The following is a 24715-nucleotide window of genomic DNA, read 5'->3' on the forward strand; positions in this document are numbered from 1 at the left end:
TATCTCAGCTGTTCCAGGTTCACCAAGCAACCGTTAGTGTGTTTGCTTGCGCACCTCCCCAATATTATTTCCTTCACTGGGCATCTGATTCCCCTTCAGCTGTAACAACCACTTAGATTTTTCCAACACAATTTCCCACCTCCCTCCTGAGCTCATTCTCACTGAACTCTGAGGATTCAGCCCAGGCATCACAGCCAGGCTGAGCCCACCAGTCTCCCCACGTACTGGTCTCCTCCAGCTCATCCTGGATCTCATTGTTGGCACAGGCAAAGTCACGGACCGTCTGTCTGTCGCCCTCACTCTTGGAGAGCCAGCAGTCACATTGGAAGCGGAAGGTCTCATCGCGGGAGTTGTCCTTCACGTCGACATAGCTCAGGTGCCAGCCAGGAAATATCCCTGTGGGAGAGAGATCCTGGTGACTGGGAGCTGAACGTGCTCTCTCTCCCCTTTCAGACTTACGCTCCCCCTGGCCCTCTGGCTGTGTGGCCCTGGACAAGTTGTCTGTCTTCTCTGGGCCTTGGTCTCCTCATTGATGAAATAAGGGTTTGGGTTAGATGATCTCTGAGGGCTCCTCCAGCCCAGAGGACATAATTCTCTTTGCAAAATCCTTAATTTAGGGTTCATGAACCCTTAGAGTATTTGTATATGAGATTTAAGCAGTCCACGGGCTCCGAGAAATCATGCTATTATTACACAAGGACATTTTACCAAGAAGAGTGCTCACAGCTTTCATCAGATTCACAATGGGGGCCTCTGACCCAAGAAATAGACCTTTTTAGGAGTTCATGAAGCTGAAGGATGAATCCTATTTCTTCCTGACACCAGCATTCACCTAGCTCACACCCCTTACCCTTCCAGAATCTGTTTAGGCATCAACTCCTCCAGGAAGCCTTCCCTAATGTCCTTTCATCACCTACTAGGCCTGCATCAGGTGTCCTCCCCCTTGCTCCCATAGCATCCTGCACCTGCCTTGGCCACGCCATGACCACACTGTTTCCTCACTGTTTACAAGTGTCTCTTCCTCTGCACTGTGAGCTTTTGAGGGCAGGGAGTATGTCTTGTCTTTATTTCCCCAGTGCCTAGCATAGCAACTGGCATGTAGTAGTTACTCAGTGAATGCTTAATGAATATGTTATGACTTTGAGGACCATGGCTATTTGACAATCATAGAAGGGATCAGAAGCTGCTATTTCTTAAGAGTGTGTTGCTAAACCTGACATATCTTGGCCTAATATTGAACTTACAGCTGCTTCTGTTGTAACTGTCAGGGCTACCTTCAGAAATGTCCCCCCAAATAATAGCTATCAAGTATGAATCGACGTGCATTTGCTGTGACAGCTGCAAGTTATTTGCACCATGCACTGGTTCAGTTACCCTTCACCCTTCAACGTCCTTGAGAACTCTGAAAGCCAAAGGGCCCCATGCAGGGGGAAATCCCAGTGGTCAGACAGGTTTTGGTGATGATACTTGCTGCTCGTAATATGTCCACAAGGCAACCCCACAAGGAGGCATATATATGCTCCACTCTCACGTCTTGCCCTCTCATGCCACCTGGGGTTGTGGGGACACTCCCACTGTCCTCACAAAAAAAGCCTTTCTATAGGATCAAATGCTGCCCAAAGCAACAACTGTAGCTCCTGCTGCTGGTCTGAAGGGTCTTATAAGCACAATGAGACACACAAAAAGGGACAGACACCAGTTACCCAGACTGCAAGGGGTGGATGTTAAGGCTTGTGGGCAGGGCATACATACTGGCAGTCCTAGCATAGTTTCATCCAAGGTTTAAAAAGTACTGAGGGGGCCAGCCCTGTGGCCTAGCGGTTAGGTTTGGCCCACTCTGCTTTGGTGACCTGGGTTTGGTTTCCTGGTGCAGACCTACACCACTTGGCAGTGACCAAGCTGTGGGAGCAACCCACATACAAAATAGAGGAAGATTAGCACAGATGTTAGGTCAGGGTGAACCTTCCTCAAGCAAAAAGAGGAGAGGAGGATTGGCAAAAGATGTTAGCTCAGGGCGAATCTTCCTCAGCAAAAAAATAAATAAGCAGTATTCATATTTCTTTAAACGTAGATCTTTACTGAAGTGGAAAACAATGAGTGCTAAAACAATTAAGTTAAAATTTAAAACACCTCTGTCACGTTAAACAGTGGTGAGTTATTTTACCAATAAACTTTTTTTTTTAACTCAATAAATATTTTTCCTTTTCTGCATTAGGGGCAGTTCTGCCTGTAAGTTTGTAAATTGGTTGCCTTCCGAGATGGTTCCTAGTAGTATTATGAAACGGATTAAACTGCTTAATAAGCCTCGATCTATTCAGTCTGGAAATGATGCACACGAGACCTACTGAAGCAGTCCTAAAAGGCCTCTAGAGTGCGCCATAGAAAGGAGGGGTAAGTGAAGAGTGAGGCAGAGAAAGAGAAGACAAATTGTTGGTGCTGGGGGAGATGTCCCAAGGGAAGACATTCTTTGCTCTCCCCTCACTCCCCACCCGGGGTGTGTGCGCATGTGTGTAAGAGAGAGAGAGAGATTGATTCTACTATCCAGGTCTTACCCAGATCAACTACGTTAGAATCTCTGGGATGGCACCCAGGCATCAATAGTCTTTAAAGCTGCCCAGCTGATTCCAGTGGGTAGCCAAGTCTGTGAACTTGGGCCTGCATTGCTATCAGCTGGAGGGCTTGTTAAAACACAGATTACTGGGCCCTGTTCCCAGGGATTCCGATTCAGTAAATTTGTAGTGGGGCTAAGAATTTCCATCTCTAACTAGTTCCCAGGTGATGCTGATGCTGGTGGTCCCAGAACCACACCTGAGAACTCCTGGCTTAATGTATGAGAACCGGAGTCATCTCTTCTGACCCCGGGATGACGGTCATTCTATGACATCATGGAAGCAACGATCAATGGGAATCAATGGAAATTTTAAGTGTGTAAGTGTGTGTGTGAGTGAAGGGGGATGACATTAACTGGAGAGGTAGGTCGTCATGAGATCATTTCTGTTGCTGGAACTCACAATTCACTCTGTTCTACACCCTAAGTAGCCTTCACTCATGAAATACACTCCGGGGCTCCAGGCAGGGTGGTGACAGAGGAAAGCAGGACCTGAGGGAAGAATGGATTCTGGGCTAGCTTTAACTTTATCCATAGAAAATTCAGTGCTCCAGTGTAGCGGTCAAGACAACTAGAGAAGGAGCCTGCTTGGTCCTTCTGGTGCTCAGTAGCAGGTTGCCTCCCTTCCCACTGCATCCCCCTCTCCCCATCCTCTGAAAGCATGGCATTGTCTCGCCCCATCCCAGTTCTCTTTTCAAGTTAGAATGTTGCAAAGAAACTCCTCCCATGGTAAAAATAAGTCTAACTCCAACCCCTTTGAAATGAAAGAAGCTTCATCCTCAGCTCTGTGCTCATTGCCGATTTAGTTGCCTTGTTTTAGAAATGATTGGCAGGGATCCTACCATGACTTTCTCCACTAAGAACCCATCAAACATGCAGCTGGAAACAGGCAGCTCTGGGCAGGCTGAGGCCATATGGCTAGTTTTTGCTGGTGAAGACAACAGAGAAGTAGAGAGATCCACAGTTACAGCGTGACTCATGTGACCAGCACTAGGAGATGGCGGAGGCCCTGCCGGAACCTGTGGACCAACAGGGAACCATCTGAAACCTCCCATTAGAGAATCCATTTCTTTACGCAGTCTCCTCTTTTAGAATTCTACTTTATCATAGCAAACACTCCACACTGTTTGACACCTTACCCTTTCACTCACAGTCCATCCATATCAGAACATAAATATCTGCCCCATCCTTTTTCATAGTTGCATGATATTCCACCATAAGCACATGCTAGAAATGATCTACCTTGTCTTTGTTGAAGGATAATTAGGTGTTATCCAGACTTCTACTCTTATACACAATGCTATAATTATGATCCTTCTATATACAGCATAGTGATTTTTAAAATCACAAATCAGATTTTGTCACTTCTTCATAGAAACATTTCAATGGCTTCCCATCCCTTTCAGAATAAAATGCAAACTGCTTACTGACAACTATGAGGATTGACATGATCTGGTTCCTTTTCATTCTGATTTCATTTTATAATACTCACAATTTCACTTACTATATATTCCATTTACACTGGCCTTTTTATACCTTGATGTATGACATGCAGTCTTGCCTTTGAAACTTTGCATTTACTGTTCTGTCTGCCTGAAACAATATTCCCCAGGCTCTGAATGTGCATATTGTCATCACTGAGGTGTCAGACCAAATGTCCTGTCTTTGGCAAGGCCTTTGCTAACCACACTATTTACAGGAGATTCCTCATCTCCAGCTATCTACCATCACATCACCATATACCCACTTCACAATCTGAAATAATTTTGTTTTTATTTCCTTGCGTGTTGTCTGTATTGTCTGTCTTCCACTGAGCTCAGGAATCTTGCCTGATCTATCCACCACTATATTCCAGTGCCTAGAACAGTGTTTGGCACATTATTCAATAAATGTTTATTGAATGCATAAGTGTGTACTATTATTAAATAAGGAAGAACAAAGATGAATGGCACCGGTGGTAAAATTTTATGAGTGAAGGGGAGAAGTGATTCAAAGCTTCACCAGGGAGCAATGGCCTGTCTTAGTAGCCTTGATTATTTTATCCCAAATGTTCCAAAGTTTACTGCAGGAAAAAGGCCTAGAAACTGAAACACTGTGGGGCCCCTATCCTTCCAGGGAAGAGATGGCAGACTCTGAATGGGAGCGAGCCTGCTTGCTGGACACCCCCTGGATTTCATCACGCCATCTGCTGCTTGTGATTCCTCATCTGATGGAACAAAAGAGCCTGACTCTGTGTTTACATATTTAGGGCCTTCTTCATTCCGACTCCATTCACCTTGTTTCTCACCTCAATAAAGGAGAGCCCTTATGCAAATCCTATATCCCAGTGAGATGGATTATTAAGCAATATTTTGGCATTTCCTCTCTCCTCATTAATGCTCCAATCTATTCCCCCACCCAAAATTCCAAGCAATTCTCTGGACAACTTAGGCCCCACCTCCTCCACGAAGCCCTTCAAAACCCCCAGGCCCACAGAGTTTATTGTCCATCCATTCATTTGGCCATGAGCACAGATGGCTAGAGAAATCTTTGCTATTGAGGTTATGACCACACTCTTACTCTTCCATGGCGATTTTAATGTGTATGTCTGACTTCTCCAGTTAGATTTTAAAGTGTGGGAACCACGTCTTACGATCTCTTGATTGCATCACAGGGATATTGACTTAGTGCTCTACATAGAATCAATGAATTATATTTACTTTCTATAGTGAACAGTCAGTTTTTTACTCCAGCCCAAACCCTTGAAAATACTCCTTGAACAGATAGATAATTTACTTCCCCAAGAAACTTCCTTAAAAATAACCTTTGGCAAGCTAAGTGTCCATGTGGGTAAACCAAATTTCTTAAACAAGATCAATAGATGGTTTGAAGTGAGATATGGAACCATCACAGAGCCCTAGCTATAAAAGAATACAAGAATCTGGCTATCACCTTTCCACAAACACTTGATGTCATGTGTACATCACCCAAGCTAGGATGCCCAGGGCAACACTCTTGGATTTGGCAGATCTGGGTTCCATTCTCAGCAGACTCACCAAACTGAATATGTTATAATATCTCCATGCCTCAGTTTTCTCACTTGAATAATGTGGTGGGGTTAAAATAGATGACTTCTGAGGTTCTTTCTATTTCTATGAATTTAAATTATCCAAAAGAAAGCATACAAATTCATCTTCTTGTAAAAGAAATTCATTTCACCAGAGTTTTCCTTTTGGAGGGAGCAAGATGAATTAGAAAATAAACACTCTATGTGATAATTTGTTCAGTATTGTAGGCGCTATCTGGGTAATTGGAATTAAGGGGAAGAATTAATCATTTATCTTGATTTTCCCCTATAAACTGTATTTCATGGTAATCAAATAGCCTGGGGGACAATTTTTTTTACAGAAGAGTTCTAGCTAACAAGTGGGTAAGAAATGACATAATTAGAAAATCACTGTTTGTAACCCTAATTGATCATCACTGGATGAAGCCATTAGGTGAAGATTTATGGTGGAACTTAACAATGGAGTGATCAGACTGGCAGCTCCCTGGATCCACTATTCAGTGTGAGCATCAGTAAGAGTGAGACTGCTGTGATGTAATACCAAGTACACAAGTCCCATTTTAAAGTAGTCCTGATACCACCTATAAAGTATTCTTGCCAAAGAAATTGAACCTGAATCTAATCAAGCCCTTAGAGCGGAATTTCAGATTGCAAGGAATATGAGGAATAAAGAGGCAATGACGTCATGAAGAGGCAGACAGACAGGTCCAGGATGTGGAAATTCTATAGATCACTGGACCCAGTTCCTTCAACAGGTCAACGGCATGCAAAAATAATGGGAGTAGGCACTGCTCTGCATTAAAGGAGAATATAGAGACATAACACCTAAACGCAGTGTGTGGACCTTGTTTGCATCCTGATTAAAAGAAAAAAGTCCAAGGACTTTTTTGTATTATCGAAGAAATGTGTACATGGAGTAGAAATTGGATGACACAAACAAATCATTGTTAATCGTGATAATGGCATTGTGATTTCATAAGAAAATGTCTATTTTAAAAAGAGGAATATACTAAATATGTTTGAGATGAAATGATATGAGTTTTAGGATTTGATTTTATATCTTCCAGCAACCAAAAAGAAATTAAGAAAATAAAAAGTAAAAAGGGTAAAGCAGGTATAACAAATCTTAATTGTTGAATCTGTGTGATGGGTACGTGGAAGTTTATTACACTATTCCCTTCAATTTTGTGAATGTTTAAACGTTTTATAAAAAAAGATGGAAAGGTAGATTCAGGGAAAGAGAATATTACTATGCTTCTAAGTTAACTAAACATTTGAAACCAGACTTATATGGTATTTGTTCAGGGAGTCACAACTTTTTTGTGGAAGGCTCTCAAACGAAATATATTTGTCCTCATAAACTTCTATACAAGGAAGCATATTTTAGCTTGAATATTTTTAAACTAAATATGAAAAAATGTGGCACAGAGATAGCTTAAGGACATATTTAGCTGTCTTAGCTTGTATTAACATTTAAACTTCCATCCCTGGAAGAGAAAGTTACTATAAAGAGGAAGTTGGGCACACAACCTGAACTTCCTTCTCCCTATCTTGACCCTAGTATCCCAAACACTTGGGTTCAATGAGGTGAGGGAATTCCTCTTTTCCCTGTTGAACCTCAAGACCTACCAATGATATGGTCCTGCTTTCAGATCCAAAGTCTGGAAAGAAGGAGGCCCACTTTTCTGCCTACAAGGGGAAGAGGATCACATCAATGACCTAGAATTTTTTTAATGCCAGGAGCCATTATGAAACCAAGACAATACGATAGTCTTGGCCTATCCACGGGAGGAATCACGGAAGAGCTGGGCTCCTAAACCAGAGTAGCAGCAACAATGATCAATACAGTTGAAACTGCATGGAGCTGTCCACGGTGCTGAAACACCACCCTCCTCTTAAGGGTTTTTTTTGACAGTGAGGACATAGAAAAAATTGGCTGTTGGGTCTTCGCATACAAGAAAAATGCATTAGGAAAACTAAGAAAGTCTATATATGTGCATATCAGTGTCTGGAAGTAGGGGGAGCTGGTATTGGAAAACCTAGTTATGACTCTGAGGTTCATGGCCAGGACGCAAGTTTTGAAAATACTAAGGCACAAGGAAAAATTCTGATTCTGGAGAAACATTGGCTTCCTATGACTGAAGCAAGAAAAAACAAGGATTAGTCAGAGACAAAGACATAGGAGTATAAATAAATTCTATTAAAATATATTAAGTCCATACTATATTACAAGGCAGTGTGATAGGCATTAGGGAAAGAGCAACGAACAAGACAATGGTACTCTTGGAACTGACAGTCAAGCAGAGCAGACAGACAAAAAGCATGTAGTTATAAATACGATGACTTTTCTGGGGGGGGCCTCAAGTTAGGGAAGGCATAGGAAGAACTTCAGTGAGGAAATGAGATCATAAGAGAGTTTGTTTCATAAACAGGGAGATGTAATCGTAGCAGAGCAAATGGTAGGAATTAGGCCACAAGGCAGAGGTCCCAGTGGCTGGAATTTAATGACAAGTACACAGTGGGAACGGAAGTTAGTATTTGATGCTTTTTTGGCTCTATATTATTCCTCTTTTTCTGACTTGAAGGAGTTGTTGGTTTTTGAGCCCTGCTTACCACTGAACTGCCTGCAGGGCTATGAAGACCTCAGCCACAAAAGTTAAGAGCAGTGAGTTTGGCAAGCAGATTCCCTACTTGACACCACCTTGAGAGTTTAACTCCGGAACACCTGGCCTCACGGTACTTTAAGCTGCTGCAGTTAACCCCATTGCCATTAGGCTCTCTGATCAGACTGAACTTGACTTGGTGTCTTCTATCTAGTGGCCTTAAATATTTTTACATCCAGTAGCAAATTCTGAGGCAGATTCTTTGCTGCAGGGAAGTGCCTGAATTGAGTCCCTTGGAAAGTCTTTAGTATTCCCAGAAGGGCCTTCCCTACTGTGTTGGTCTCTTAGGGCTGCTGTAACAAGTTACTACAAACTTAGTGGCTTAAAACAACAGAAATTTATTCTCTCACATCCCTGGAGGCTAGACTCTGAAATCAAGGTGTCAGTAGGGCCATGATCCCTCTAAGACTCCATGGTAGAATCCGCCTGGCCAATTCCTAGCTTTAGGTGGCTCTGGCAGTCCCTGGCATTCTTTGGCTTGTAGCCACTATCTCTAGCTCCAATCTCTGCCTTTATCTTCACACGACCTTCTTCTTTGTATGTCTCTCTGTGTCCCTTCATCTTCTTATAAAGATACAGTTATTGAATTTAGGGCCTACCCTAAACCCAGGATGATTTCATCTTGAGATCCTTAACTAATATATCTGCAAAGACCCTATTTGCAATTAAGGTCACATTCTGAGGTTCTGGGTGGATAAGAATTTGGGGGGGAACACTGTTCAATCCACTAAAGATACCCTTGGAAAATTACAAATGCTTTCATAAGAATGTCTGATATGATGCGTCACATCTGAAGATTTCCCAAACACCTAGAGGGGAGAAAAAGACCTGCATGGAAGTCTAGGGAAGAATGGCATTCTGGAGCCATCCATTTAGGATCCAGAAGCTGCTACAAGTTGACGGATAACATCAATTTACTCATTCATTCATATAATTATTAAATGCTCACCAAGTGCAGGCACTGGGAATACACAGGTGAATCAAACAAGGTACCTAAGCTTAAAAGACTCAAAGTCTGCCAACTGTAATTGGCAAGACATTTACAATTCAGCATAATGAATGCTACAAGCAGAGGTTTGAACAGAGCAGTTTAGGAGCACAGAGTAGGGAGCATCTAGCTTCATTTGGTGTAATCCAGGAGCTTCATGAAGAATGTGATTGATAGTTAATCTGGATTTTGAAGGATGCATAAGAACTTAGCAGTGGAAGGAAATTTCAGGTGCAAAGTCATCTCTTGGGTATCCATTTGTGAATGACTGTTAGCTTGGCCCAAAAGATGTAAGTTATTTCACGCCAGGTTAAATTTAAATAAGGGCTGGCCTCAAAGTTCAGGGAGCTAGGAAAGAGAAGAGAGTGAAGAGAAGAGAAAATCTTTTGAATGGAAAAAGTTCATCTTAGAGATTTCTCACTGCTGCAAACTCATATGTAATACACCTTTCTCTGGAAAGATTGGAGCGGTTAGGAATAAAGACAATTCCACCTTACAAAAAGGACCAGTGAGCAGCCAGGGTGAGGCTAGGTGAGAAAAGTTCCCTGACATTTTGTGTGTGTGTGTAGGGGGAATACTGAGGAGGCAATGAAGAACATTTCTGTCTAATAAACACGAATCCATAAATGACAGAAGGCTGTTCATCTCTTCCTCCTTTCTCCCTGTTACAGTGACTTAACTGTTTGGCTATACAACAAAATTTCTTATCAAGGGATTCTGGGAATTTTCTAGGGAGAAATAAACATTTTAAATATTTTGAATTGCTCTGCTATTTAAAAACAAGTGGGTCTCATATTGCCTTTATTAAATTTATGTCTGGAAAGCTATGACGTCAGGAACCAACACAATACATTTTGGGATTTCATGGCCAGTAAACAATCCTCAGCATTACAGTTCCCCAGACAGGGTCCATCTCCCCAAGCACATTCCAGTTTGGAAGTAAAAGCTATGGAGGCCACTCTTTCCACTCTTCTTTTCTTCCTCTCCCTCCTCTTCCTTCCTCTCCATAATCTAATCTCAAATGTTGCAATTCTCAGGAATCTGCTCTAGGCCACCCTTGTTTTTCTCAAGCTGCATTTCCTCCACAGGCTCTCTAATTCACTCTCATGACTTCAAAATTGTCTCTGCACTAACAACTCTTAGATAATATCTCAGATTAGTGTCTCCTCACTGATTTTCCTCCTGAGCTCCAGACCCCACTGTTACTGGACATCTCCTCTTATATGTCTCCCAGACCTTCAAATTCAACATATCAAGATGAAGAAACTCCTCCTGCATCCTCTCCATTCTTGTTCAAGTCTCTTTTTCAGTCAAACCTTTAACAAGTCCTCTGCATCAAGTATTTCTCAAATCTCTTCTTTTTCTCCATTCCCCACTCTCATTATCATTGTGCAAGACATCATCGTCTCCCACCATCTCTTAATCAGTCTTTTGAAGTTTGTTTTCTTCTCCGTCTAACCTATTCTCCACAGACACTATGACAATCTTCCCCATGTGACTACCATTCCTGAGATCCTTTGATGGCTTCTCAGTACAATTAGGATAAAGTCTCAATCCTTGGAATGGCTTATAATATCTTGTATGGCCTGGTTCCTATCTACTTTCTAGCTCCCACCCCTATTACCTACTTTGTAGTCATTCTGGAATTTTCTTTCATTTCTGGTGCATAGCAAAATTTCTGGTGGTCAAAAGGTACAAACTTCAGGGACCTACCCAGTGGCCTAGTGGTTAAGTTTGTGCACTCTGCTTCAGCAGCCCAGGGTTCACCGATTCGGATCCTGGGCACGGACCTACATACCACTCATCAAGCCATGCTGTGATGGCATCCTACATTGAAGAACTAGAAGGACTTACAACTATGATATATAACTATGTACTGGGGCTTTGGGGAGAAAAAAAAGAAAAAGAGGAAGATTGACAACAGGTGTTAGCTTAGGGCCAATCTTCCTCACAGAAAAAAAAAATCACACACACACACACAAAGGTACAAACTTGCAATTATAAAATAAATGTCATGGGGGTGTAATGCACACCATGGTGACTATAGTTAATTAAGATATATGGCATATTTAAAAGTTACTAAGAGAGTAGATCTTAAAGCTCTCATCACACACACAAAAATTGTAACTGTGTGGTGATGGATGTTAACTAGACTTACTGTGGCGATCATTTCACAATATATACAAATATTGAACCATTATGTTATACATCTGAAACTAATGATGTTATATGTCAATTACATCTCAATAAAAAAAGACTCCTTCTATTTTAGGGCCTTTACATTTGCTATTCACTCTGCTTCAAAAGTGCTTCTCCATTTTTGGCAAATACACACTGCACCTCATGTATACTCCTATTCATTCCTCAGGTCTCAGCTTAAATACCACTTCTTCAGAGAGCTCGCCTATGAATCCTCAGACTAGCACCTTGTGGGCCCCCATTTTAGAGACCTATCATTATTTAAATTAATTACTTTTTTAATAAACATATTTTTTTGCTACAAGGTCATTTTCAAGATGAGAGGAACCTGGTCTCTTGTTTACTACTGTCTCCCCAGCACTGAGCACAGTGCCTGGCAGTAAGTGATTGATACAGTTGAACCTCATTCTTTGCACATTCTGTATTTGCAAATTCACCTACTTGCTAAAATGTATTGGTAACCATATAATCAATACTCACAGTGTTTTCACAGTCATTCATGGAAATGTGCAGAGTGGTGAAAAATTTGAGTTGTTTAATGCACACGTTGCCAGCTGAAGTTGATCAAAACGATGCTCTGTCTTCTTGTTCAGCTTTTATACTATAAACAAGTGTCCTTTTTGTGGTCTAATTAGTGCCATGTTTTTCTCATTTTTGTGCTTTTTATTGGCGATTTTGCTGTTTAAAAGGCCCCCAAGCATAGTGCTGAAGGGCTGTCTAGTATTTCTAAGTGCAACAAGGCTGTGTTGTGCCTTACAGAGAAAATACATGTGTTAGAGGAGCTGCATTCAGCCATGAGTTGTAGTGCTGTTGGCTCTGACTTCGCTGTTAATAAATCAACAATATATATTAAACAAGGTATCTCTAAACAGGAACACACACAAAACAAGGTTGTGTACCAATCAGTTGATGAAAATGTTGTGACCAGGGGCTCACAGGAGCTTTCCTTGTATTTCCCCTAGAAGCATTAGTTCAGTGCTCGCCAATGAATGAGAATCCATTGTATTTGATTTATTGACTACTATTAATACAAAACTGAGAAGACTGTTAGGGCTGCAGTCATAGAGGAAATGGACTGCTCGTATTGTCTGAGGAGAGGGCATGGCAGGTAGGAGAAGCAAAACAAGAAAGGGGGCAACATAGGAGTCACTAAAGACAAACATTACCCCTGACTACTGAAATGTTGCTGCATGGCCTTCTGGAATATTTTTCTCAAATATATGAACCTTTACTTTCCTAGATAGTTTGGAAGGAAGATACAATGTGGAGTAGGAATGCCCAAGCAGAGTCTGGAAAGTTGTGATGAGAAACAAACTGGGAGGGAAGATGATGAAAGACATCGAAGGCAGCATCCGGAGAAGTCAACCAAGAAATAAAGAATCAGTAGGGTTTCAAGGGTCTGGTCAGGTGAGTTCAGAATTGGAAACAGTGGCCTTTGAAGGCAGGAGACAAAGATAAGCCTGATCTAGGATCAGCAACTCTCTACCTTTTATTTCTGTGAATTGAGGAGGGGCTGTATGGTAATGTGGACCATCTTGCCAAGTTTGAGAGATGTCTATAACAGGCAAGGTTGAGAAGAGTCACCACCTAAGGTCGGAACCCTGGGAACAGGCTGCAGAGTCCAGAGGTGAGAGAGGCCAGAGGAGGAGTCAGAACCCAGGACAGCTCCATGGCTCCAAAGATTGTTGAGTGATTTCTCCAGAACTGTGGTCTTTAACACATGCATCCTCAGTCTTTCTGACCATCCCTCAACCCTCAGCTCCGACCCCTCCCCACACCCCCCATGAATGAAACTCTCATATTAAAAATGGCCCTGATATTGTCTTCTTTTCTTGGAAAAGGGAGTGAGGTCATCATGGTCTACATGAAATCCTTCCTTAAGCAGTTTTCTGGCCTGACCGAGAGGTGATCCAAGAACCCCTTGCCCTCTGATCTCATCGTGTGATTGAATCCTGAGGGGATTATTCAGGCTGGCTGGGAATAATATTCCTCCCTTCTCAAGATTCTAGTTCCTTTGCTTCTCTGTTGATTCTGAGGTAAGGGCTATTGCCGAACAGGATTAGCAACCCTGGTATTTCTCAGCTCTCTCCTGGTGTGGGGGTGCAGGTGTCTCAACTAAGCCAAGGTTTAATGAGTTTCCACTATGATACAGGTGCTGTCATGGGACGTTATGAAGATAAAGATGAATAAGGCATGGCCCCTGCCCTCAAGAGTAATGATGTCTTGCCAGTGTGTGTCGGCAGCCTGGCAGAAAGTTGGAAGCCCATAGACACAATGTACTTCTTTCTGATTAAGGCCGGGGCATACTTCCTGGGAATATACTCCAAAACAATGGTTTGCTCTCGTGTGGGCACTGCAACAGGAAACGGTATGCATGGATGTTAGGGTAGACAGACCCCATCCCCACCCCAGTCTCATTAGTCTGATCTGTCAAATCCCTCTGATTAGGCTTGTGGTGACACACACACAATGGGGTTCAGTGCTTTTCCTGAGTCACCGGCAGCCCATTTTAACACTGAAGTGACTGTCTTGACTGAGTGATCCATGTGTTGAGTGTCAGAGGCAGCAGCTCGTCTTGATCTTGTGACACGTCTGGGGCAGAAGATGGTCTTAATGACTATGACTCTGGTTATTAAGCCAGATTTTCAACTACCATCCAACCGGCTACTAGTCCTAAGACAATCATAACGGATGACGAGAGAGTGGGAAAGAATTCAGGGGTCTTTGTTTTGTTTCCTTCCCAGGAAAGAGGAGAGATCCATTAGGAATATTTTGAGAATGTTTTATAAGCACTTTTCTCCCACAGACTCATAAGGACACCTGAATGAACAGGTGAGGAAGAAGCATTCCCTTGCAATGCATCATTTTCTGGATAAGACAACACCCATACACCCCCAAAATAAACATATATGGGAGCATAGAGAGCAGAGATAGAAGAAGCTGCCCTCATCTTCTCATCTTCTTTTTTGACCCACGGGCACAGCAGCTGTGAGAGGGTGCAGAGTAGTGATGGCAGGATCGCAGAGCATGGTGTACCAGAACAGACATGCGCTCTGGCATCAGAAGACTTGGATTTGAGTTCTGGCTATGTCCCTTTCTTGCTGTGTAATCCTGAGTAAGAAATTCAAACTTCATGGGGCCTCAATATTCCTCGGCTAAAGAAAAGAGGGATAATAAAGTGTTTTTGCTGCAGTAATTCACAAAGTTGTTGTAAGGATCAAATATTTGTATCTTTAATACCTAACAGAGTACCAGGAACATAGGGAACCCTGTAAATGTTCACTAAGTGAATGAATGAATGGAGACGCTGAGATTTGAAAACTGTGGAGTGCTGTGCAAATATTTGTTATTTTATTGCTTTGAAGACTGGCTATTTTCTCTGTGCCTAATCTGAGCTTATCCCATGTTATGGGAAAAAATTTAACTGTTTAACTCATATTAAAGCAAAATGGCCTAGGTCCTTTGGGAAGAGAGGTTGCAACCTTCCATGTCGGCTTCATGAGTCACCACGACAGACATATTGGTCCTCAGTGGGGATTTGGAAAAATTAAGGACAAATACAAGTGTCAGGGCGGCTCTGTGCCACTTTTGGGGGAGACTCTGAAAAGACTGGAGGAGGCTGTGAGTGGATAGCTCTGCAGAGGTTAGTTTTAATGGAAGACAAGAGGGGTGAGTCAGAACAGTATGAATTAAGAAAGCAGTATATGTCAAGGAGGTGAAATTTAGTATTTAACAACTCTACACTAGTTACGTAAAATAGAGCTTAAAGGCCAAAAGCTAGAAAAAATGGTCACAGTGACCTGAAGACCACAAAAGAATAACCAAAGCAACACTGAGAACACGAACTTCATCACAGTTACAGATGTGACAAAGTATTCCTTAGGTACCTTGAAGTTAAAAATAAATTTCTCACTTGGCTTATATGCTATTCCATCATTTATATTTATAAGCACATTCGACTAATTTTAGGCTTGCTATTATGGAAATAAACAAGCATAAACTTTTATAGAAAATCCATGGGAAGTGAATTTGGTGATACAGCCTATTTTTCCTCAATTTTTATGTCTGAACTAAGTAGAATTAATGCTCCAACATCACAGAAGATTCAGAACCACTCAATACCCTGGGGAAAAGCAGGGGGAATGAAGTTTCAGTTCTAAAATTTGTCCAGAAATACTGGCTCTTCTAACGGATGGAAGTGTCAAAGTGGCATCAATCAGCCATTTTTAGTTGCCTGCCACCCTGGGGTGGAAGGCTCAACACGCTGCCAGGGAGACGAGGTGGGGCTCAGGTGAAGAGGTCAGCCTACCCCCCCCACCACCCTGACCTTGAGGGGAGCTACCTTTGTTGTCGTGCCAGACCCTCAGCTTGCAGAGGTGGCCCAGGCTCAGCATGTCAGAGAAGTTGAACGTGTCTGTGTTGTTTCGCTCAAACTTGTTCCAGTTGGCCGACTGCTTCAGGGCCAGGGTCCCGCTGTCCCCATTCTCCCCAAAGATGATGATGAACACGTTGGCATCGGTGCCTGCTCCTGGGGGTGCACAAGACAAGGGCGCTGGGTGCTGGCCTCTCGGACACACAACTCTCTTGCTCTGGCCTGGACTCTGGACTCCTCGGAGGAGCCAAGGGTGCAGATGGGCAAGTTCAGAGTCAGTGAGGCCAACGGTGAGGTCAGAAAGGGCTGGTTAGTGTCCTGGGACTTCTAGGTCTCCAACCCTATTCTTCATGTCATCTCTGTGCCCTGTTAATGCTGTTGGGCTGACTGGAGTTCTGGTTAGCAAGTGTGAATGATTTAGTGCAAGAACTCACCTAGTTCTGGGGAAATACACCATATTTAAAAGGCGTGCCATGTTGGCTGGCTTTACAGTTTAGAAATACAGGCTCCTTCCCTCCTGCACCATGTGAACTCAGAAGAAAGGTCCTTGTTTGCCAAATCTACCTCTGGTTGACACTCTATGCTAGAGCTTCATATCATCTGCTTAAACCAAATAGAGGTATTGACCCCACTTAAAAAGAAAGAAAATCCTCCCAGAAGAGGTGACCTCATGAAGCTTTTCTGATGCATACCCTACTGTCATGAATGAATTTATCAGTTACTTCTGAGAGCACATCATTAGAGGATGGAGGAGCTTGAAAACATGTGGACACTTGGAACTTCAAGGAAAAGAGTGAAGGTTTCACTGCAAGAAGGAAGAAGCAGGTGCCCAAAACAAACTGCAGACTGTACTAACCCATCACTTATGCCTGAGATCTCACCATGGAGCTTCATCTCTTTGGCTAAATGTTTCTTTGTTGAAAAATGTAAGATACCAGGGCCAACAAGTTAATCCCTCACTAGCCATCTACAATCAATGTGAAAGAGTTTGCCAGATTCTTTGCAACAGCTCCTGGAGAACAGGCTTGGTAGAGGGGAGGGTAGTGGGAGGCACTGTCCCCACGACGAGAGTGTGTTCCCCCTCGGCTCCCGGCCTTTGCACATGCTAGTACTTTTACTGGGAAGGCCCTTCTTCTGGTGTCCCATCTGCCTCAGTGGCTTCCATTTGTCTTTCTGGACTAGACTTTTGCTACACCTCTGGGAAGCCCTCCAAGATCCTTGCCCCCAATCCCCAGCTAGGTAAGGTGGCCTCCTCAGGGTTCCCCAACACCTGTGCTGACCTCTGTCAAAGCCTCACTGTCATTGCCCTGCCAGAATGTCAGATCCGTGAAGGCCCTGGGTCATTCTCTGTCCTAAGACCCCAGGCCAAAGCTGGCACATGGAAGATGGTTGCCAAGCACAGGAATGTGGGAAGGAACCCAAGGGCATCTGAGATGTCTGGCGCCTGGGGAAGGGCCATCAGGCAGCATCAGGAAGACACAGGGCCTTAGTCAAGCTCCTGCACCATTTTCAAAAGTGCTGATCATACTGCCCGATACTGTTCTCCCCTATTTCCCTGAAGGAGGATGGACAGAGCCAACTCAGTCATTGGGAGGAAATACTTTGTCTAGACAAAAAATGACACACTGTGGAAAGGACTTGGATTGATTAACTTTTGCAAGGCCATCCAAAGAAGAATGCCCTGACCAGAGCCCAGGGCCTGAGCCAGAATTTGAGAAGGGGCAAGCGTAGTGGGAGGTGGGAGTGGGAGATGGGAGGGACCCTCTGACTCACCCAGGATGTCACTGGTCTTAACTGAGACAGTGTAGGAAGTCCACTCCATCATCTCCTCCCCATCGATGACGGCGCACATTTCACACACTAGGGTCTTCTTGCCCTTCCGCTGGGACAGCCAGTCTCCATAGTAGAACATGGTCAGGTCTCCAGTATTCATGTTCTTCAGGAGGATCTGGGTGAGAGGGAGCTGGTGTGGGAACGCCCTCCTTCACCTCCACCAGCCCCCCACCCTCTAATGCAGCCACCTCCACTGAACCCCAAAGACCCAAGCTCCAGGACCTGAGATGAGTCCTTCTGACTTAGGCTCAAGGCGTGTAGAAAGGGCCCCTCCAGAACAAAGACCCTGTCCTGTATGCCTTGCATGGGGCCTGAAACCCCCACTGGGACTACCCTAGTTTGGGGATTTAGAAATGGGCAATCCATCCAAACATGTTTCTGAGAGGTGCCTATCATTGTGCACAAGAAATGCCTGCTGAATAAATGACAGAAGAATGGACCAAGCAAACCACAGTCAGCAGCCAACACCTGGGAACAGCATACGGAAGTTGGCCAGACTATCCCTGGTGTGGGCACCATATTGTTGGCTCAAGAAAATCTGCTAATGGCTGAACAGGGAAGTAGGAGCCTGGTGACTCGGGACAGACGGCGTTTGGTGGACAGGGGATGAGAAGACTCACTAAGTGGGGAGCAGAGGCCCAAGACAGAAAAAGAGGCAGCCACCTGGCTGCGTGGTCACAGGGCGCCAAAGCTCCCTTGCTGTCCTGCCTAGAGTTCCCGCCATGGGAGCCTCTCGCTGCCCCCGTTCTTGCTGTGCCTCTCTCAACCCTCCCAACTCACTTCCTCTGAGAAGCCCACACTGAGTCTCTTTCCATGTCATGTTGACAGCACATGCTGCGTTCTCTGGACACAAATAAATCAAACTACATTCTCTGATTAATTTACATCAAAAGACTTATTGGATGATATAGGTTGGGTCGGTGTAATAACCCTCCAAGGCGAAATTTGCACTTTAACAAGGTCCACTGACAACCCAAAAGAGCAGGAAGTGGGGGCGGGCAGTGGGTGGAAGGGAGGGTGAGGGGCAGACACTCTACCCTCTCCAGGAACCACTCTGGCCGGCTGCCCAGGCCGTCAATTCGGATCCGCATCTTGGTGAATGGAGCAATGTCCAGGATCTCCATGATGAAGGTGTCGTTCTGCTCTCGCTCAAATCTGGGGGTGGAGAGGAGGGCCATGAAGAAGGGCAGCTGGCCATGGGGAGGGGGCTGGGCCATGCCAGAGACCAGATTCAGGGTAAGGAGAGAAGAAGAGGTCTTTACTCAGCTCCCAGTGACTCTCCAGGGGCCTGTCTCTTGCACCCTACTTATTTCTGAAAGGCTGGGGTTAAGGGAGTTCGGCAGGTAGAAATGGCCCTGAGTTGAGAGCTACCAGTTCTATGTCCTCATCTCATTCTGCTAGCCACCTAGAGCAGTGCCAGCTCCTCTCCGGGACTTTGTTTCCTCATCTGTAATCTGGGGAGAATGACACTAGCCCTGAAACTGTGTAAAACTCTCTGTAGGACCAAATGGATGTGAAATCAACTTAAAATGTAAAAAGAACTCCATACCTTCAAAGCTTTAAATGAGATTCTGTGAGTGACAGGGCTGCCATGAATGGCGGGGCAGGTTGAACACTGCACAACTCTAGATGGTGCCATTCACAATTTTTCTATACACAATCTGTACAACTAAATGCAGCGGCCCTCGATTGGGTAATGCTACTGATAACTGTAAAATGGCAGGCAAATAGAAGGTGATACGGCTTTTGCTGCTATCACTATTTTTCTCCTGAATGACTTCATCATTTCAGAGGTGCTATATCTTTATTCCTCACTGCTCTTCCCACAGTGCTGCACACATAACACGACCTTCAATGCTGACTGATTGCTTGACTGCTGACTGATTCCAGACGCTGCTGCTGATAAGCCCCTGGGGGTAACGCAGGTGGCACTGCAGCTATAACACTGCATGGCAATTGTTATGCCTCCTTGAATACAAGACATATTTTTAAAAACAGAGGCCACAGCCTGTGGAGGCTGGGATGCAGATGCTGCGAACTGACCACTCCTAAAGGCAGCGGTGGGGCTGAGGCCTGGTCTCCTTGAGAACTTGCTCCTGAGCACTTTGCGATGATTAGAAGTGAAAACCTTCTCCCAAAAGTCTGCCCAAAGCCCCTCCTGCTTTAATTTAAGCCCCGTCTGTCCCTCCGGTCATGTGGCAACTGTAAGGGAGGCTCACAAATTCCCTTGTCAAGCTCATATCACATATTGGAGATTTTCTCAGATAATCTCTCAACTCATGGACTCCTTACCCCTGCTGGAGTGTAATTCTGCAGATCAAAGGAACTGCAGGATTCCTTGCCTTGTATTTCTAACTTTTCCTCTTTGAATTTAGCCAAGTATCTCCATGTTATGGAGATATTTTGGTGGGGCAGGAGTAAGGAAAGAGAGAGAGAGAATTAAGCTTTTCTTCTGGAAGAGTGAAAAGTGGATTACGTTACCCCGTCACCCTTCACTACAGGCTAGACCCCGTTACACCGGGATGGCCCTCCTCTCCTCAGGGTAGAAGGCCCCCCTCCAAAGGGAAAGCCCCTCATTGGCCCCTCCATCTCCACGACTCACTAGCCACTTCCTTCTGCTGCCCCAGACCCCTCAAGACACCTCAGCTGACCTGCAGGAGGGTTCCCACACCGAGGGGCCTCCGTTGGAGAGGAGGTCAGCCTCTGATCCAGGTCAGGAAGGGCAGAACAGCTGAAGTGGCCAGCGTTTGCCCCCCTCACCTACTCAGAGGGGCCTCCACTCAACAGCTGAAAGGGTGACATCTAGGGGAGGGGCCTTTGACTGCCCCCTCGCCTTCCTATTCTGATTTCCTTCTCTTCCCTGCCCCCATCAAAGGCTGTTCTAGGAAAGGGGCTCAGTGCCCACTCACTCACCCGTCCCTGTGTCTGAGAACAGCCTGAGGCTAACCAGGGCCAAAGCCTTGGGCCGGAAGGGCAACTATTTAATGGAAGAATTTTAGGCATTGCTAAGAAGTTAGGGAAGGTTTGCGGGTAGGAGCCTGGGAGGGGCTGGCTGGAAGACGGGGAAGGAGGGTGTGGGCCACGAAGCCAGCCTAGACCAAGTTTGCCTTTGTGCCTCTTAGAAGCATGGCTGGGCATCTCGGGGTTGACAGGAGTCGGAGCCTCAGCCTCAGCTTCGTGCTAGACCAACCTCCTTCCAATCCGGGGTCCGCATGCCAACGGCCGTCTAGCCCACGCTCAGCTGTCCCCAGCGATGGGGCCCATGGCAGCCTGGGGCAGCTCTTCCCCTCTTAGGATGGCTGTGGCCAGAGTTTTTGTTTACTCTGAGCTTGGTCTCCCCCCATTGTCTCAGCCCTTCGTACCAGAACTAACAGTTTAATTGTCAACAGTTTGGCCAACCTCCGTGCCTCTTCTGTCGCCCCTCCCCAGACCCCTCCAACAGGCCACCAGCCCTCTCTTCTCCAGGCCCGAAGTGCTCACCAAGGGAATATTAGGTGGCGACGAAAATGAGCAAATCACAGCCACACTCAACAGCTAGAGAAATCTGAAAAACCTAACAGTGAGGAAAGAAGATATAAAAGAATTCCTGTAGCCTGATTCCACTTATATAACACTGAAATCCAGGCCGAATGGAAGCCGATTGTTTAGGGGGGGCATGCCCAGGGGAGGGATAAAACAATAAAGGAAATGCTCAATTTCCTGGCCTAAGGGGTGGCTGCATGATTTTTCGCTCTATAAATATTTCTGATTGACTTACATACATATGTTATACATGTTAGATGGTCATATATGTGACTGGAGGCCTGGACACAAATAAATAAAACTACATTCTCTGATTAATTCATGCCAAAGAAAGAGCATATTGACTTATATAGGTCATATAAGGGTTCTCTGGTCCTCGAGACATCAGGGCCAGGGATGGTTTGGGGGACAATGGCTGAACACAGAAAATCAGCCCAAACCCAGGACTGTCTAATTTGGGGATCTGGTGACAAGTGCAGACAGTAAGTACCATAGGAGGCCCACCTTTGTGGTCCTCACTAATAACTATCTTCAGCGGCAAGAGAACCTGCTACTTAAGACTGGGTCCCTGTGTGCCGTTCCCAGTGCCACAGGGGACACTACTGGGCCTTGAGCAGCATGACTTCACCTTGCCGTGCCTCTGTTTCCTCATCTGTAGAATGGGGCAGATAAGAATGGTCCTCAGAGAGTTGCAGGGAGGACTAGGTGTGCCAAGAAGTGTAGAGGGCTTAGAAAGGTGCCTGGCACAAAGTCAGCCCGCTTTGTTGGTGTTCATGCCGTTGCTGTGGTTCCCTCGGGTGTGAGGCTCCGTGAGCTCTGGATCCTCTCTTCCTGGTGGTTCTGTCCCTCCAGTGCCTGGGACAGTGCCTGACACACACTGGGTGTTCAGTCATTTTTTAATATTTTAAAAATTCTTTTAGCTTTTTTATTTCACAATTATTTCAGACTTGTGGCAAAGTTACAAAAACAGAGCAGTTTCTGTGTACCCTTCACCCAGCATCCCCTAATGTTAACATCTTACATTACCGCAGTACAACGGACGAAAGCAGGAGATTACAATGATACAATGCTATCAGCTAATCTACAGACCTTACAATAAATATCTTTGAGTGATGAATGGAAGGAAAGAAAGAAGGGAGGGAGGGAGGAAGGACTGGCTGGCTATGAGCTGAGGTAATCAAGGAAGGCTTCCTGGAGGAGGCAGATTTGAGCTGGACCTTGAAAGAGAAAGGTCATGAGAGAGAAAAGAGTGGACGAGGGGCATTCCAGGAGGGAGGACGGACACAGACAAAGGCATGGAGGCTGGAAGGCCCCATGGTCTGCAGGGGATGTGAGGGAAGCAGTCTGCTGGAAGGAAGGTGAGGACTAGATGGTGGAAGTTTGGATGTGCAGAGGGCGAGGGGCAGAGGCCACCTCTTGATACCTGGCCTTCTTTTTGTCCAGCTGCACTTCCTCCGTGCTGCCGTTGATGCCATAGAGGGTCATAAAGATGTTGGAGTCGGTGCCACCGCCGACCACGTCACCCGTCCACACCGTCATTTCGTAGAGCACCTGTCATGAGACAGAGGCAGGTCCTGATCCTCGGCCTCACCCACTGACCCCATGACTTGCCTCCCTCTCACCAGGCAGGACGACATGCTCTCCAACTTTGGTGGCTCTGAAAAGCGCCCTCCCCCTAATCAACGGTGGCAGTGTAGAGCAAGTCAGGCGTTGTCACTCTCCATGTGCCCACGGTGTCCAGTTCAGAACTAAGAGGAGTTCATTTTCTGTTAGAGAACACGTGTGCAACAGAAACAAGGCTGAAAGCCCCAGCATTAATCTACTTCTTGGTCAATCAAAACTCAACCTAAGTCCATGCATTCCAGCAGCGGGTGGTGTCAGGACAGTGCCTTGGGGAGCCATGCAGTGTCACTGGAGTCTCAGGTCTGCCACCTGCTGGCTGTTGACCCTGGGTGGATGCCCCACTCTCTCCAGCCTCTGCTCCCTTCATCGTAACATAGGGGTAAATGACTGCAGAGCTGTGAGAGCTACAGACACTTCGCCTCGGTGCCCGGCGCTGGGGCTGCCGCGTGGCACGGCGTCAAGAAGCAGCAGCAAGTCTGGGCGGCTGTCCCTCCTCCAAGGTGCAGCTAGCACCGGCCCTGAGCAGCGGGGAGCGAGGAGCGTCTCAGGGGTGAAGTCTAAGGGAGTTCTGCCTCCCCTCACTTGTGACATGGGATAATCGCCTATTCGTATGATTTGCGCTGAGATTGGGATTTCGGCCTTAGGATTGCTCTCAAGAGGATGTATTCCCCCTGTCCTTCTCCACCAGAAGGGGAGGGAGCAACCCGTTCTTCCCAGGACGGCGCCCTCACTGAGGCCTCTGCCTTGGTTCTCCCTCCTAGAGGCAGCCTTGTGGCAAGAGGGGTCATCATCCCCCACACTCTGCATCCTGGATCCATTCCTCTCACCCGGGGTCCAAGGACCAGCAATTAGGTCTCAAGATTCAGGAGAGGCTTGCACACGTGGCCAAGAAACGCCAGGCTGCCCATCTCCTTTGAACACACCTGGCCTCCCCTTCCCTTGTGGCTGCCACATTGTATTATCGCCTGTGCAGGTGCCTGGTGCCCACCACCCGGAAGCCTTTGAACTCAGAACCCAAGGTCCTGGGTGCAGTGGTCACGCCCCCGACGTTGGGCCTGTTGGGCGCCGGGGGCTTTATAAGCAGCACCCAGAATCTTTGATGTGATCCTGCACGGTTAGATGTGGAATTTGCAGGCCTGGCCCAGAGGACATGTTTGCTAAGGAAATGATTGAAAAGCCTCTTGCTTTATCAGGAAAATCCTCTTAGACCCCTAACAAGGGCATCCGCGAAGCGCATGGAACTATTGGGAACAAAAGCAGGAGCCTGATACTTTTTGCTCTTATCCAGACAGGCGTAAAAAAATAGAATGATCAAAATGAGTGCTTTGGTGGCCCCCTAGAGCCTGGCCCCTTAAGGCTGCTCGCTCCAGACTCCTGTGTTCTCTGTGTCCATCTTTCTCTCCTTCACACAGACACATCTCTTTTTATGTTACAGGTATGTTTCCAGAAAGAGACACAGAAACACGGCTTTTGTAATTCCGGTCTGATAGCAGACATCCTGGGGAAGTGGCCAGTCCAAAGAACCCTGCGGTTCTTTGTAAAGCAACAAACCTGTGTTCTTTTGTACTGTGAGTAATGAGGGTGGGTCTGGACTTCCGCAGACAGAAGAGCTGCAGCTGCGCTGAGCAAGTGTGCATGTGCTGGGGGGCGGCACACACACGGGCACACGCGCCCACATGCACGCTGGGAATTGGGTCAGGACAGAAGTCCTTGGACTAATTGTGTGCTCATGCTCACCCACACCGTCCGTCTGGCCATAGATGGAGACGTCTGGTGGGGGGGGGGGGTGTCCACGCTGCACAAAGTTCCACTCTCTGGCTCTTAAGTAGGGGAGGGGCAGGCATCCACCCTCTGCCTGTCA

General features: G+C 45.7%; 1 protein-coding gene across 2 annotated transcripts in view; it reads right to left on the reverse strand.

Annotated features, from left to right (window-relative positions):
- The window catches only part of LOXHD1 (lipoxygenase homology PLAT domains 1), a 168601-nt gene that overhangs the window by 15577 nt on the left and 128309 nt on the right, over positions 1 to 24715 (reverse strand). For both annotated transcript variants that reach the window (XM_070275638.1, XM_070275637.1), the window contains 5 exons: positions 22655 to 22782; positions 18747 to 18864; positions 17650 to 17824; positions 15847 to 16032; positions 226 to 396 (listed from right to left, as the gene is read on the reverse strand). In XM_070275638.1, coding sequence (XP_070131739.1) covers positions 226 to 396; positions 15847 to 16032; positions 17650 to 17824; positions 18747 to 18864; positions 22655 to 22782 — 778 coding nt within the window. The remainder of the gene's footprint in view (positions 1 to 225; positions 397 to 15846; positions 16033 to 17649; positions 17825 to 18746; positions 18865 to 22654; positions 22783 to 24715) is intronic.

This window comes from Equus caballus, chromosome 8 (assembly GCF_041296265.1).
Source record: "Equus caballus isolate H_3958 breed thoroughbred chromosome 8, TB-T2T, whole genome shotgun sequence".
NCBI classification, from domain to species: Eukaryota; Metazoa; Chordata; class Mammalia; order Perissodactyla; family Equidae; genus Equus; species Equus caballus.